A 14,783-nucleotide genomic window follows, 5' to 3' on the forward strand; every position below is an offset into this window, starting at 1 on the left:
TGATATTAGAGAGGAAAATGGCCCTGAGAGGGATGGGCCCAGTAGGAAGGGGCAGTGATTATTTTGAATAAACAATCCACCACATCTGCTTAGAAGTATTTTCTTATCAAGTATATATGCCCTAAGATTCTAATGATAAAATGAATTCTATATCTTTATAAGCTTACTATAAAAGATTTGCCATTGAATCTTTTCAAGTATAATTCTTAGAAAGTTTTTGTCTACTGGGGCGCCTGGGTGGCACAGATGGTTGAGCGTCTGCCTTCGGCTCAAGTCATGATCCCAGGGTCCTGGGATCGAGTCCCACATCGGGCTCCCGGCTCAGCGGGGAGCCTGCTTCTCCCTCTGACCCTCTCCCCTCTCATGCTGTTTCTCTCTCGCTCGCTCTCTAAAGAATAAATAAAATCTTTAAAAAAAAAAAAAAAAAAGTTTTTGTCTACTAAGTATGTTGTAACTTAATGTCTAAGGCCTGTTAAAATTTGTTTCTATCAGGTGCTCGATCCCAGGCAGCTTCTATTTTAACCAAGTTTCAAGAACTCAAAGATGTTCAAGATGAGCTGAGAATCAAGGAGAATAAGCTACAGACTCTAGACGAGGAATTAGCAGGTCTTAAAAACACAGCTGAAAAGTAAGACTTCTGTCAGATTAAATTATATATTAAAGTTTCTTTCTGGTCAAAGACTTGCATGGTAGAAAATGAAAGAATTTTATCTAAAGAAATATAACTTTTGCCTTTTTTCATAATATCCTTGGTTTTATTTGAATAAATTGTGAGTTGATAACTTACATATCAGTTATTTTTTCTGATAAAAATAATGTCTTTGTTATAAGAAAATAGGGAAAGCTAATTAAACAAAAGAAAGAAAACATCAGCCAGATATTTTTCTTTCCCTGTTGAGATATACTGTTAACATTCTACTGGGATTGATGGGGAAATCCATAGATACTCTGGAGGTTGATACCAGAGGATACTGGAGTCCTTGATTTGAAATGATAAACAGTATAGCATCAATCACATGTCAACATTAAGTTTAGCAGCTTGTTGCTGTCTGATAGATAATAAAGATCACTGGGTTTCCCACTGAGGAAGTAAACAAGTTCATGTAGAAAGTCACTGTAAAGTGTTTCCTTAACAGTGTTTCTTCTGTGTAGGTGTGGATATGGGTATGCATGTGTGCTTTTCAACATTACTTCTGTTTGTGTATGATATAGGTAGATACATATTTTTATTTTTTTGAAATTGGGATCTTGCTATTTAATGTAACCTCTTTTTGTCAATTAATGTTATTTACTACTAAGTGTCTCCTATGTCCCAAATACTCTTTTAGGAGCGGGAATATAGCAGTGAACCAAACAGATAAATCTCTTCCTTCTTGTTTTCATATATATAGCTGGGAAAACACAATAAAAAAAAGTTAAATTGGTAAAACATATTAGATAATGCTAAGTTCTAAGAGGAAAAATGCCACAAACTTAAAAAGTACATTATTTGAAACTTTCTGATTTTTTTCCAGTCTCTCTGAAGATGACAAATGGGAACAGAGTTAAAATTAAAATCACTTTATTTGGAATTTGCAATACTGAATAAAGGTTAAAATGTGTATGTAGATAAACTTTAATATATATATATTTGTAAATTTTTAGCTTTCATTTTCTGAATTATGAAAGCTTAGAATGGTGCCAAAACTTTTTTGGAATACTATACATATGGAAGAGATGGTCATAATCGTTCTAAGATAGAAATTGTATCAAAATGCCCACTTTCAAACATATACATATGTAAAGCCTGATTTTACCTTCATTAACATAAATTACCAAAAAGTGAATGAACTTTTCTCGGAAAAAGATGGGAAGAAGATTTCTGAGATCTGTGGAAGCTTTGGCAAGGCAATGAGTTTGTAGTTGCATTTGGCTTCCTGTTAAATGATCCAATACTACTGAATAAAGTTATTTTACAGAATTGTCTTGTGGACTGATAGTGGCATTGAGGTCAAGGAAAGGAAATAGATTGTTAAAAATATGAGAGTAGAGGGCCCCTGGGTGGCTCAGTCAGTTAAGCATCCGACTCTTCATTTCAGCTCAGGTCTTGATCTCAGTGTCGTGAGTTCAAGCCCTGTGTTAGGCTCCATGCATCTTGCTACTTAAAAAATATGAGCGTGGAAAGGTCCTAAAGCCATTCTTTCACGGACTATATTATGAAAAAAGTTTCTAACTTTTTTCAAATTTCTGCATTCCACATTTTTAAACGAATTGAGAAATGGCTTGAAAATTATGGTTTTAATTGCTGTCAAGCATTCTCAGGCAAGAATACTCAAGGGAATATTTATGTTTTATAAGTTGCTTCCTTCCTTTTTCCTCAGACCTCATGAATTTCTAGTGCCAAGCTTCCTTGTGGATTTATTACAGCTTGAAATTTCACTGCAGCTGAATTAGCTAAATAACTTCCAAAGAAAGAATATTCAGCAGCTAGAAATGGGCTAGAATTACAGGATTTGCAAGAAGAGCACACTGTAATGTTTAAGTTCAGTACTGTGCCTTTTATTTTTTTATTTTTTTTGTTTTTGCGAGAGAGAGCATCAGCAAGGGAGAGCAGCAGAGGGAGAGGGAGAAGCAGGCTCCCCACCGAGCAGGGAGCCTGATGCGGGACTCGATCCCAGGACCCTGAGATCATGACCTGAGCTGAAGGCAGACGCTTAACCGACTGAGCCACCCAGGCGCCCCAGTACTGTGCCTTTTTAAACTATCGGTCTCATTACAAAATGTAGGGAACTTTAACATTTGAAAATGGGAATTGATAACCAGATTTTTGAAATTTTGTGTGGTGGTTACATTTTAATGTGTTTTTGTGGTGGGGAGCTATTGTGGAGTTTTTCTTCTTGGTAAGGATCAGTAGGAGAGACCATTTTTAAGGGAACCTATTTATTCCAAGGTTATTTTATATTGTGAGATTACTTTAGCTAAGAGCCTACAGTTTAAATGCATATCTCAAATATCAGAAAAGTTGTGATCATTTATTGTAAACTTCTTTTTCTAAGGTATCGCCAACTAAAACAGCAATGGGAGATGAAAACTGAGGAGGCAGATTTATTGCAAACCAAGCTTCAGCAAAGCTCATATCATAAGCAACAAGAAGAATTAGATGCTCTTAAAAAAATCATTGGTAGGTTAAACACAGAATGTTTTTATCTTATTTCTACTGATAACCTTACTTTAGACATTTTAGATCTCCTCTTTATTATATATTTATTTGAAGTAATCACTCTAAATATTTTTATTAGATATTATTATATTGCCAAGTTCTGCCCATTTGCAGCAGTATACATTTCCACCAGTGGCATATGAAAGTTCTCATTTTTCCAAATCCTTTCTTTTCTGGAAAGACTAAAATATCTCCAAATCTGATTGTCCTGAAGAGATAGCATATTAGTATTTTAACTTGCAGATCCTTGATTTGCTGGTGAAGCTTAGGATCTATATATGTTCCTTGGACCTTTTGGTTTCTACTTCTATTTTCTGAATTTTCTATTTCTTTTCCCCATTTTTCTTTTGAGTTGTTTATGGTTTGTTTGCTGATTTCTTGTAGATTATCTGCATTACGAATATCTTTTGGTTTATGTGCTTGTCTTTTAACTTTGTTTATAGTATTTTTATTAAACAGAAATTTTTAATGTTTGACATGATTCAATTTATAGCCGCCTCTACCCCTAATTTTAAGAACTTGTCTTACACTTAATTAGAATTTAATTGTATATGGTAGTTTTAGTTTTTCTCATTCTTTAGGACAATATTCCCACTAATATATTTTCTTCCCTTTTTATAAAAGTAATTTACCCATTTTGTTCACCCCCCCACCTCTGCCAACCATTAATCTGTTCTCTGTATGCGTTAGCTAAGATTTTTTTAAATTGGTTAAAATAAGATTCCACATGTAAGTGATATTGTATCATATTTCTCTTTCTCTTTTTTAACTTAGCATAATGCCTTCAAGGTTCATCCATGTTGTTGCAAATGGCAAGGTTTTCTTTTTTGGCTGAATAATATTCCATTGTATATACACATACATTTTCTTTATCTGTTCATCCATGGGTGGATGCTTAGGTTGTTTCCATATCTTGGTTGTTATAAATAATGCTGCAGTGAACATAGGGGTGCATATATATTTTTTTGAGTGTTTTTGTTTTCTTCAAATACCCAGAAGTGGAACTTTTATTTAGATCATATCTATTTTTTAATTATTTGAGGAACCTCCGTACTGTTTTTCATAGTTGCTGCACCAATTTGCATTCCTACCAACAGTGTGTGAGGGTTCCTTTTTCTCCACGTCATCTCCAGCACTTGTTTTTTTTTTTTTTTGATAATAGCCCTTGTAACAGGTGTGAGATGGTACCTCATTGTAGTTTTAAGATTTGCATTTCCCTGATGCTTAGTGATGTTGAGCATCTTTTCATGTAACTATTGACTGTGTGTCTTCTGTAGAAAAGTGTGTATTCAGATACTTTACCCATTTTTTAATTAGACTGGCTTTTTCTTTTGAGTTGTATGGGTTCTTTATGTATTTGGGGTATTAACCCCTTATTGATAAATGATGTGCAGATATTTTCTCTCATTCGTTAGGTTGCCTTTTGTTGATGGGTTTTTTTGCTCTAGCTTTTTAGTTTGATATTGTCCACTTATCTTTGCTTTTGCTGCGTTTGCTTTTAGTGTGAAATCCAAAAAAATCACTGCTGAGACCAGTGCCAAGGAGGTTTTCACTCATGTTTTCTTCTAGGAGTTTTATAGTTTCAGGTCTTACATTTAAGTCTTTAATCTATTTTGAGTGAAGTTTTATGTGTAGTATAAGGTAGTGGTCCAGTTTCATTCGTTTGCATGTGGCTGTCCAATTTTCCTAGCACCATTTATTGAAGAAACTGTCCCTTCATTGCATGTTCTTGGCTTTGTCATAAATTAATTGACCATACATGCATGGGTTTATTCCTGGGCTCGTTTTGTTCCATTGATCAATGTGTTTGTTTTTAATGCCAATTCCATACTGTTTGATTACTAAAGCTTTGTATTATAGTTTAAATCAGGGAGTATGATGCCTCCACCCTTGTTGTTCTTAAGATAGCTTTGGCTACTCAGGATCTTTTATGGTTCCCTACAGATTTTAGGATTGTTTTATTTCTGAAAAAATGCCATTACAATTTTGATAGGGATTTCAACAAATCTGCAGATTGCTTTGGGTAGTCTGAACATTTTAACAGTATTCTCCCAATCCATGAGTACAGTAGATCTTTCCATTTATGCCTTCTTCAGTTTCTTTTATCAGTGCTTTAGTTTTCTGTGTACACAACTTTCTACCTCCTTGGTAAATTTATTCCTTCGTATTTTGTTCTTTTTGATGCAATTATAAATAGGATTTTTTTTTTAATTTCTCTGACAGTTCATTATTAGTATATAGAAATGCAACAGATTTTTGTACATTGGTGTTGTATCTTGCAACTTTACTGAATTTGTTTATTCTGACAGTTTTTTAGTGGAGTCTTTAGATTTTCTGTATATAATATGTCATCTGCAAATAGAGATAATTTAACTCCTTTCTAATTTGGATGCCTTTGTTTCTTTCTTTCTTTCGCCTCATTGCTCTGATTAGGACTTCCAGTACTATGTTGAGTAAAAGTGGCAAGAGTCCTCCTTGTCTTGTTTCTGATCTTAGAGGAAAAACTCAGCCTCTCAGTATTGAGTACGATGTTAGCTGTGGGCTTGTCTTGCATGGCCTTTTTTATGTTGAGATACATTTCATTTATATCCACTTCGTTGAGTTTTACCATAAATGGATGTTGAAATTGGTCTAATGTTTTTCTGCATCTATTGAAAACATGCTATTTATCCTTCATTTGGTTAATTTGGTGTAGCATATTGATTGCAGATGTTAAACCAGCCTTGCATCCTTGGAATAAATCCCACTTGATCACGGTGTATCATCCTTTTAATGTATCGTTTAATTCAGTTTGCTAATATTTGCTGAAGATTTTTGTGTCTGGGTTCATCAGGGTTATTAGGCTATAATTTTTTTTTCCTCTGGTGTCCTTGTCTGGTTTTGATATCAGGGTAATGCCGGCCTTATGAGTTTTGAAGTGTGCCCTCCTCTTCTGTTTTTTGAAAGACTTCAAGATAGGTATTAAATCTTTGAATGTTTGGTAGAATTCACCAGTAAAGCCATCTGGTACTGGGCTTTTGTTTGTTAAGAGGTTTTTGATTACTGATTCAATCTCCTTACCAATTACTAATTGGTCTGTTCAGATTTTGTTTCTCATGATTCAGTCTTTGTAGGTTGTAGGTTTCTAGGAATTTATCTCTTTCTTCTAGGTTGTCCTATTTCTTGGTATATAATTGTTCATAGTAGTCTCTTGGGATCCTTTGTATTTCTGTGGTATCAGTTGTAATGTCTTCCTTGTTTTTCTGATTTTATCTGAGCCCTTTCTTAGGCTAGCTTAAAGTGTGTCGATTCCTTCTTTCTTAGAACTAGCTTTTACTTTCATGGATCTTTTCTATTATTTTTTGGTCTCTTTCATTTTACCTTTGCTCTGATCTTTATTTCATTCCTTCTACTAACCTGGGCTTTGTTTTTTGTTTGTTTTTTAGTTCCTTTACATGTAAGTTAGATTGTTAGAGATTTTTCTTGTTTCTTAATGTAGGCAGTTGTTATAAACTTTACTCTTAGAACTGCTTTTGCTGCATCCCATTAAGTTTTGGTATGTTGTATTTCCATTTTCATTTGTCTTAAGGTATTTTTTAAAAATTTTCTTTGATTTCTTATAGTGATATTATGCACTGAAAAGTAGTATAGGACATTGTGTAGTCATGGTCTCCAGGGTTATATTTGTATCTACATTCTAAAACAGTGTATGGCAGTTGTAACAGTAATGTGCTCATTTTATCTTGGTTTTATTTTTTTCTTTGTAAATTAGAGATATTTCTCCTATGCTTCATCCTAGAAAAGTTTTCTCAGTATTTCTCTACTTTAAGAAAAGGCATAAATGAGCAAAGAATACAACATAAGCTTATTTATGAAATTAACTGTAAGCCTTTGGCAATTAAGTAAGGGGAAAATACCATAGTTATACTGTCGATTCTGGTTTAAGAAGCGTACTAAAGGTATTAAAAAGATGATCTGTGATCTTTTAAGTAAGTTGCAGGTAAAGTTTATTATGTTCCTCAAGTTCATATGCTTGGAAATACTTTCTTCATAGATCTTTAGATGATTCAAGTATGGCTCTTAGGTAGGATCTGTGTTTCAACATAACATTTCTAGAATAAGGTTGGAACAGTTAATTTTTTAAAATTTTAGCCTCCAATTTTTCAGACCATTTCTTTTATTAAAAGATGCATTTATAAGGCATTAATAAACCATTACCTGTAACTACTAATAGTTGGAGGACCTCATTAAGCCACATTTGCCTACTTTATGATGCAGAGGAAAGTGAGGAGACCTTAAAAAATACCAAAGAAATTCAGAAAAAAGCAGAAGAAAAATATGAAGTATTGGAGAATAAAATGAAAAATGCAGAGGCTGAAAGGGAGCAAGAACTGAAGGATGCTCAGGAAAAACTGGATTTTGCCAAAACGAAAGCAGATGCTTCTAGTAAGAAAATGAAAGAAAAACAACAGGTAATAACCTTTCTTGAAGTGGAACCAGTCTTCTATTGTCAATATAGAGCTGAAGGTGGCCTTACTCATCAGTATTCACAACATCTAAAAGCACACTATGGTTCTTTAGGAAATAAAGTATTCATCTTCTAAGTCATTTTGCTGAAAACCTTGTAATGGATGTCATAAGGATGGGTTGCAATGTCTTGCTAATTTTAGAGAAAGAGCAAAATTGCCTTTTTGTAAATGCTTCACTTAAGAGTAGACCAAAGCTTGTATCCTGTAGTAGAGCTGTGTCCTATCGGCTTGAGTGGTGACATTTCTATTAGGTGATCATCTATGTGAATGGATACTGTGAAAGATAGATACAAGACAAAGCATGTTACTTTACAAAGTGCCATTCAGTTGTAGACTGGTGGTGATAACTGCTTTTATCTTCTGGGTAGTGCCAAAGCTGGAATTTGAACCTAGCCTTTTCTGTCTCCAAAGGCTGTGCTCTGAATCGCTTTTCTAGATGATTTTATTTAAATCTATTTTTCTTCATATTCTCACTAAATACCTGCACAGAGTATTTTCTAACGAACTAAAGAGTATAATGGGAAAGAAGAAAATTGAGAAACTATTTTTTTTTTACATTGAATAATTGTTTTAAAAAAGGCTTTTCCTCTGCTAATTTATCTCTTATGTAGAATTCTATATTTTTCTCTGTAGGAATAAAAGGATAAAGGAAATAGTTTATGCTAAATTCTTTGAACCTGTAAAAACTACATACGTTTGTCATCATTTTTTTTTAAGTGTAGGAAAATAAATTTCCTTTCTCCTTTCTTCAGGGGAAACAGCTTACATGTGTTTTGGTAGTTGAATAACTACGCTGTGGGTCTTACCTGAATGAGAATCTTACAAAGTTTGTTGATATGTATGTATTCATTTTTCAGTAATTAATAGCCTGTTGAATGTGTAGATAATGATTTCTTATAGGAAGTTGAAGCTATCACTCTGGAGCTGGAAGAGCTCAAGAGAGAGCACGCATCCTATAAGCAACAGCTTGAAGCTGTAAATGAAGCTATCAAATCCTATGAAGTACAGATTGAAGTAATGGCAGCTGAGGTGGCTAAAAATAAGGTAATGTTTACTTACCATATTGGAGAAATAGCAAATGTTAATCACTTACAAAATGTTGGCTTGAAGATGTTTGACTTTAGAGGTCTCAATCTCTTCATTCTTGTGTTGATGAGAGGCAAAAACAGTGATTACTGATCCAGAAAGAGTCCTGAAATAATACTAATTGTTTTAGTCTGGCTCTACTCTGAAGACAAAAAGTACACAGTAATTCGAACAGGCTAAGTTTAAAAAACTACAATAGGAGTTTGGAATGATGTGTGCTGGGTCACTAAAGAGTAAAGAGAATGTTCAATGATATAGGAGCAGCAGATATGGGGAGTAGGGCTGAGGAAGTTCACCCATGGAAGGAACAAATCTGGCAAAGAGCCTCATTGCACTTTGTAGGGCTGCAAACCGGATCTAGTTGGAGAAGACATAACTGTGGCCCCCTGGTGGTGAAGTTTGAAATGCCACATGGGATGCCAGGGGCATTGGCCATGTGAACATGCTGCAAAGCCCTGCTCTCCTCTCCCTCCCCCCCGCCCCGCCCCCCCGCTTGATGTTGGGACAGCCATGCAAGCTGCTAGCCCTGGCACATGACAAACTTGCTTTTGAGAAAAGCATGCCAGAACTGGGATGTAAAACCTCTTTCTACAGTTTTCCTACAGCATCCTTTACTGGTGAGGCTGACTATAGTTGCTGCTGGTGGGGGAGAAATGTTCTGATATCAGAAGCGGGGAAGTAAAGGATTTAGGGCTGAGGGGATTTCCCATGTTAGACATTCTGTCACCTGCAAATTCATATTGTGGTATGTCTTTATTAGAGATTGTCCCTCCTGAATATTGGCTACTCTCTTGTCCCTTTCTTTGATTTTGACTTTGAATTGTTTCATATTGAGGTATAATTGATATGTATTAGTTTCAAGAGTACAGCATAATGATTTATTTGTATATATTGCAAAATGACCACCCCAGTGAGTCTAGTTAAGATCTGTCACCACACAGTTATAATTTTTTTTTCTTGTGATCAGAACTGTTACAATCTTTCTCAGCAACTTTTAAATATACAGTACGGTATCATGATAGTCACCATGCTGTTAAAGTTTTCTGTCATGTTGCTATTGATACTATTGGTAAATATCCTTCATTTTCATTGTAACTGAATGTAGATAGCTTTTGAAAGAGAGTTGCGTTCATTTGACGTTTATTGTGGTGTTTTTGCCTTACTTGTGTCGTCTACTTCTACATTTTCTTTTATGTTTTTCCTTTGAAATGATTATTTTAATGTTATAGTATGTGATATTTTGGAAAGTAGATCTTTCCTCTTGATGCTCCTCTTGGCTAAATTCAAGTTTTTTTGTTTGTAGCACATTGTCATATCACTAGAATAACAGTTTTTACTCTTTTTTTGAAATTAAGAGATCAAAATGCTTCTCAGCTTTGTGTTTTGTGTTGCTGATTAAATTTTCTAGTTTCTGTTCAGTTTCTATTTTGCCTCCAAAGTAAATTTTCGTTTTTTAAAACTATCTTTAGTTTTTTTTCTGATTTGTTGTCTTAATCTCATATTTTTCATGTAGCATTTAAAAATTAGATACGTGTTTCCAAAATAAATGTGAAAATAGTTAGGTACTCCTTTCTCAATCTAAATAAAGTCAAAGTTAGAACATGTACCTATTTCCATTTCTCTTTATGGAAAAGTATAAAATGGATCACTTAGTTTTTAAAGGTTGTTCTTTCAGGCTCTGCATTCTAAATTGTTTCCTTTCCTTGATGAGAGTATCAAAGGACACTCCCAGGAGGCTAAGAAAAGAAACTGCCTATAACTAATTAGACAAAACGAAAATTTCATTTCTGCTCAACCTTAGTGACAGATTTCTATTATAAAAAAGATGAAAATAGTCAAAACTATTTTTTTTAAGGATTTTATTATTTGAGAGAGAGCAAGCACAAGCAGGGGTAGCTACAGTGGGAGAGGGAGAAGCAGGCTCCCCACAGAGCAGGGAACCCAATGCAGGGCTCCATCCCAGGACACTGGGATTATGACCTGAGCCAAAGGCAGACACTCAACCTACTGAGCCACCCAGGTGCCCCTGCAATGCAATTTTTAACCTGTAGCCCTGAGAGAATCTTCATAAACATGTTTTTTTTTTTTACATATGGTGTTTGTTAGTTAATAAACCTGTGTCTGTTATTTTTCCCTTTGGTTAATATCACCAGAGTATTTTTCACTTGCTTTTCTTGTTCTTCAAAGGTTTCAGAAAGCTAAAATATCTTTAGGTCTTTATATGAATGCCATGATTTATTTTCCTTCCTCAAAAGACCCTCTAATGACACAGTTTAAACATTACAAGGAATTTAAAGCACTTTGAGAACATTCAATAACCTAACCATAACATTAAGTATTCTTTGTTGCTCAAAATGATAATTTCCTAATGAGCATGCCTAAAATACTGCTAGATTTTTTATTTGTGCTTTTCATCATGAAGAACCGTTCTTCCTCAGATGCTTGTAGCAAGTTGTCTTACTTAGGTTTTCCCCCTACCTAAATATGAGTTGAACTAGTTTTTTTTTGGTTTAGATATTTTTGTGATTTCTTTTAAGATCTAAGATGAAGCAGAGGGGTTTGCGGGGCAGAGGATTAGTGATAGACTGAACTGCAGTTATAATTACCACTTTGGAGATTGAGTAGCTTCAGCCTTGGGAAGTAGGGGAAAATAAAAATCAAAGCAAGAAAGTTTTTCTTTGTGCCACAGATCTATTTATTCAGAAAGTTTCTATCTTATTTTTGTTTTGACCCTTGTGCTAGAACCAAACATTATGACCTTCCATTGTCACTGGTAAATATGGCTTATAACTATAGAAGGGAAAAGTAGAAAGCCCCAGCCCACATTCTACCCCTCCTGGTAAATGATATTTGGGGATCTGTCATATTATCTTCTTGTTAAGTACCAAAAAATGCCACTTTTCTGAGACCTCAAAAGTCAGATTCCTATAGTCTCTCCTCCCCTCTGCAAGTTGATCCCAACTAAGCTGTATCCAGCAGAAACTTTGTTGCTTCCAGCATGAACACTGCAATGCATCTTATTTCTAGTGATAAAACAAGTTTTCTCCTGTATGTAAATTAGCCATTTTAATGGGGATATGAAATGTAGAGGGTTAGGTGACCATCTGCCTGTAATCACATTCCCATCTTGCCCTAAAGTTTGTTAGATCTTTTAATAAACTAAAAATAGGTCCATATTACCTTGCTATATGTTGTCTTTGAATTATGTTTCAGGAGTCTGTAAATAAAGCCCAAGAAGAGGTGACCAAGCAAAAAGAAGTGATAACAGCCCAAGACAACGTAATTAAAGCTAAATATGGCGAAGTAGCAACACATAAGGAACAAAACAATGATTCTCAGCTTAAAATTAAGGAACTGGACCACAACATCAGCAAACATAAACGGGAAGCTGAAGATGCTGCTGCAAAGGCACGTTTGTGTTGTTTATTTTTACCCATAATCAGATTTTTACTTCTAAGTTGTTGACATATTCTGGTAAACTGCTCAATGAAGAATTCAATAAAATGGCAGAACTGTGTAACATAATTTTGAGGCTTACAGCTATTTTAACGGCTTCTCAGCAATGTTCATTTTCACCAAATGGCATAAATGTTTTGTTTCTAAATTTCAGGTATTCCTATCTCCAAGATGTTTTACTGAATAGTGGTCTCCCATGGAACTGACCATTTTTTAATACCCAAATATTCATAGAACTATTAATATATTAATAGTAATAGTATATATTATTTCAAAATGAATTAAAAACTCAGAGAAATATATATACAGGCACCTTCTAAAATAAGGACTTAATTGGCTTCCGGATGTCCTTGTGAGGAATTTGTACAGTCAATTTTGCAGCCTCATCTGAAATCTGATTTTTTTTTTTTTTAAGGATTTTATTTATTTGAGAGAGAGATACAGTGAGAGAGGGAACACAAGCAGGGGGAGTGGGAGAGGGAGAAGCAGGCTTCCCGCTGAGCAGGAAGCCTGATGTGGGGTTTGATCCCAGGACCGTGGGATCATGACCTGAGCCAAAGGCAGACGCTTAATGACCGAGCCACCCAGGCGCCCCTGAAATCTGATGTTTTGCTAAGCAGCTATCTTTTTGAGGTTATCTCAGTTTTTGGTCACTCTTAAAAAGTTTCTTCCTTCTATGTATCACAGTGTCTTAAGTACTTTAAAAAGAATACATGCTTTTGCAGAAATTCATTGCTTGGTTAAGAGGCTGTACCCATGAAGTCTTAGTAATTCACCCATCATGTTTTCTGATGAGTGTGTAACAGTTTGGTGCCTTTTAAATCTTCTTTAGCACCTTAAAAGTAGAAGAGATTTAACTTCAAAAAAGTCAGAACATACAAAACAGTCACCCTACCCTCTGAAAGAGCCAAGGGTGCCTGTTCAGGTTCGTTCCTTAATTTAAAAAATACAAATATTTTCATAGCCACATCATTAATATCCTAATATTTTATTGTCGATTTCCCATTAGGCCTAATATTAGTGGATTCACTGAAATATTACCAATGTTAATATTGTTAATAGTTTTTTGTAATTGAAAATGCCAGTAGTGGTGATTGCTGGGGGATTTTATTTACAGTTAAGGAAGTGAAAAGGAGACTCACAAGTGGAACTGCTAAAAAGTCAAGGATTCTTTGAAGTATATAATTTATCAAATATTTATTGCATACGAAGTAGTATCAGAGAGTAGCCAGGCCCTGAAGATAAGGATAAGCAACATGTACCCAGAATGCCTTCATAGAGCTTATGGATCAGCAGGGAAGGCAGACTGGAAGGGATCCTCTTTGGAGCCTGGAGGTGAGACAGTACCCATGGAATTAATAAGGACAAACAAATGGACAAGGATTCGATTCTACCAGTCAGAACCAACCTTAAACAATTTTAGTAGAAGAAAGTCTTCCTTAAGCACTATAATTTAAAATTTTTAACTGTTTATAATATATAAAGTACATTACTGTGCCTTGTTAAAAGGGAGGGGCTAAGGGAATGGAGTCAACGTTTAGGGAGTTTTTTATTTATCTAATAATTCTCCTCAGAATTGTCAGTCAGGATTAGGCTTCCATAAATTTACCAAATCTATGACTTAAGTATTCCTATAAGAATTTTAACTTTCACAAGTTGTTTTTGAAGCAATTGATTGAGTTTGACTTATATTTCATTCTAACGGAGGTGTTTTACATATACTTTGTATAAATTTGAGCTGGCTGGCTATTCTTTCAGTGCTTAAGTAATGGGAAGATCTTTTTTTTGAGCCTATCCTCCAGGTAAAAATATTCATACTTAGTGTAGGTTTACTGTTCACAGTGAACCTCATTTTTACAAATGAGTCATTGATTTAAAATTACTAAATATTTAAGAAACTTTTTTGAGAGAGCACAAGCGGGGTAGGGACAGAGGGAGAGGGAGAGAATCCTCAAGCAGACTCCCTGCTGAGCTCAGAGTCCAGGACCCTGAGATCATGACCTAACCCAAAACCAAGAGTCAGAGGCTCAATCGACTGAGCCACCCAGGCGCCCCAAGAAACTCGTTTCTAAATGTCCATTTGCAAACAATGATAGATGCTTCTATTATCCTCTGTGGCTAGGTCTCCAAAATGTTGAAAGACTATGACTGGATTAATGCAGAGAAACACCTCTTTGGGCAACCTAATAGTGCCTATGATTTCAAAACCAACAACCCAAAAGAAGCTGGTCAGAGACTTCAGAAGCTGCAAGAAATGAAGGAGAAACTGGGGAGAAATGTCAACATGAGAGCTATGAATGTTCTGACAGAAGCTGAAGAGCGGGTAAGTCCTTTTCCTTGGACCAGCCACCCGAGTAGCTTCAATGGCTATCTAGGACCCCGGCAACAAGTACTAGAGGAAATCTGTTGCTTGATGCCCTTGATACCGAATTTCTTTCTATTTTCCCTTTCTTTTTCAGTTCTTTCTTATTTCATTGTTTTGCATCATCAATTATTTATATATTCTGTTGTACCTTGAATAACTTTTCTATTGG

General features: G+C 35.1%; 1 protein-coding gene and 1 long non-coding RNA gene across 3 annotated transcripts in view; one reads left to right on the top strand and one right to left on the bottom strand.

Annotated features, from left to right (window-relative positions):
* Positions 1 to 8,846, bottom strand: part of LOC145717085 (uncharacterized) — a 33,607-nt gene extending 24,761 nt beyond the window's left edge. Inside the window, exon 1 of the long non-coding RNA XR_014140096.1 lies at positions 8,801 to 8,846. This is a non-coding gene — a long non-coding RNA (uncharacterized LOC145717085). The remainder of the gene's footprint in view (positions 1 to 8,800) is intronic.
* Positions 1 to 14,783, top strand: part of SMC2 (structural maintenance of chromosomes 2) — a 65,432-nt gene that overhangs the window by 36,187 nt on the left and 14,462 nt on the right. For both annotated transcript variants that reach the window (XM_081803295.1, XM_081803296.1), the window contains exons 16-21: positions 493 to 628; positions 3,036 to 3,160; positions 7,457 to 7,650; positions 8,608 to 8,751; positions 12,007 to 12,201; positions 14,372 to 14,572. In XM_081803295.1, the coding sequence (XP_081659421.1) occupies positions 493 to 628; positions 3,036 to 3,160; positions 7,457 to 7,650; positions 8,608 to 8,751; positions 12,007 to 12,201; positions 14,372 to 14,572 (995 nt within the window). The remainder of the gene's footprint in view (positions 1 to 492; positions 629 to 3,035; positions 3,161 to 7,456; positions 7,651 to 8,607; positions 8,752 to 12,006; positions 12,202 to 14,371; positions 14,573 to 14,783) is intronic.

This window comes from Leptonychotes weddellii, chromosome 14, assembly GCF_054177405.1.
Source record: "Leptonychotes weddellii isolate Sample4059 chromosome 14, ASM5417740v2, whole genome shotgun sequence".
In the NCBI taxonomy this organism is placed as follows: domain Eukaryota; kingdom Metazoa; phylum Chordata; class Mammalia; order Carnivora; family Phocidae; genus Leptonychotes; species Leptonychotes weddellii.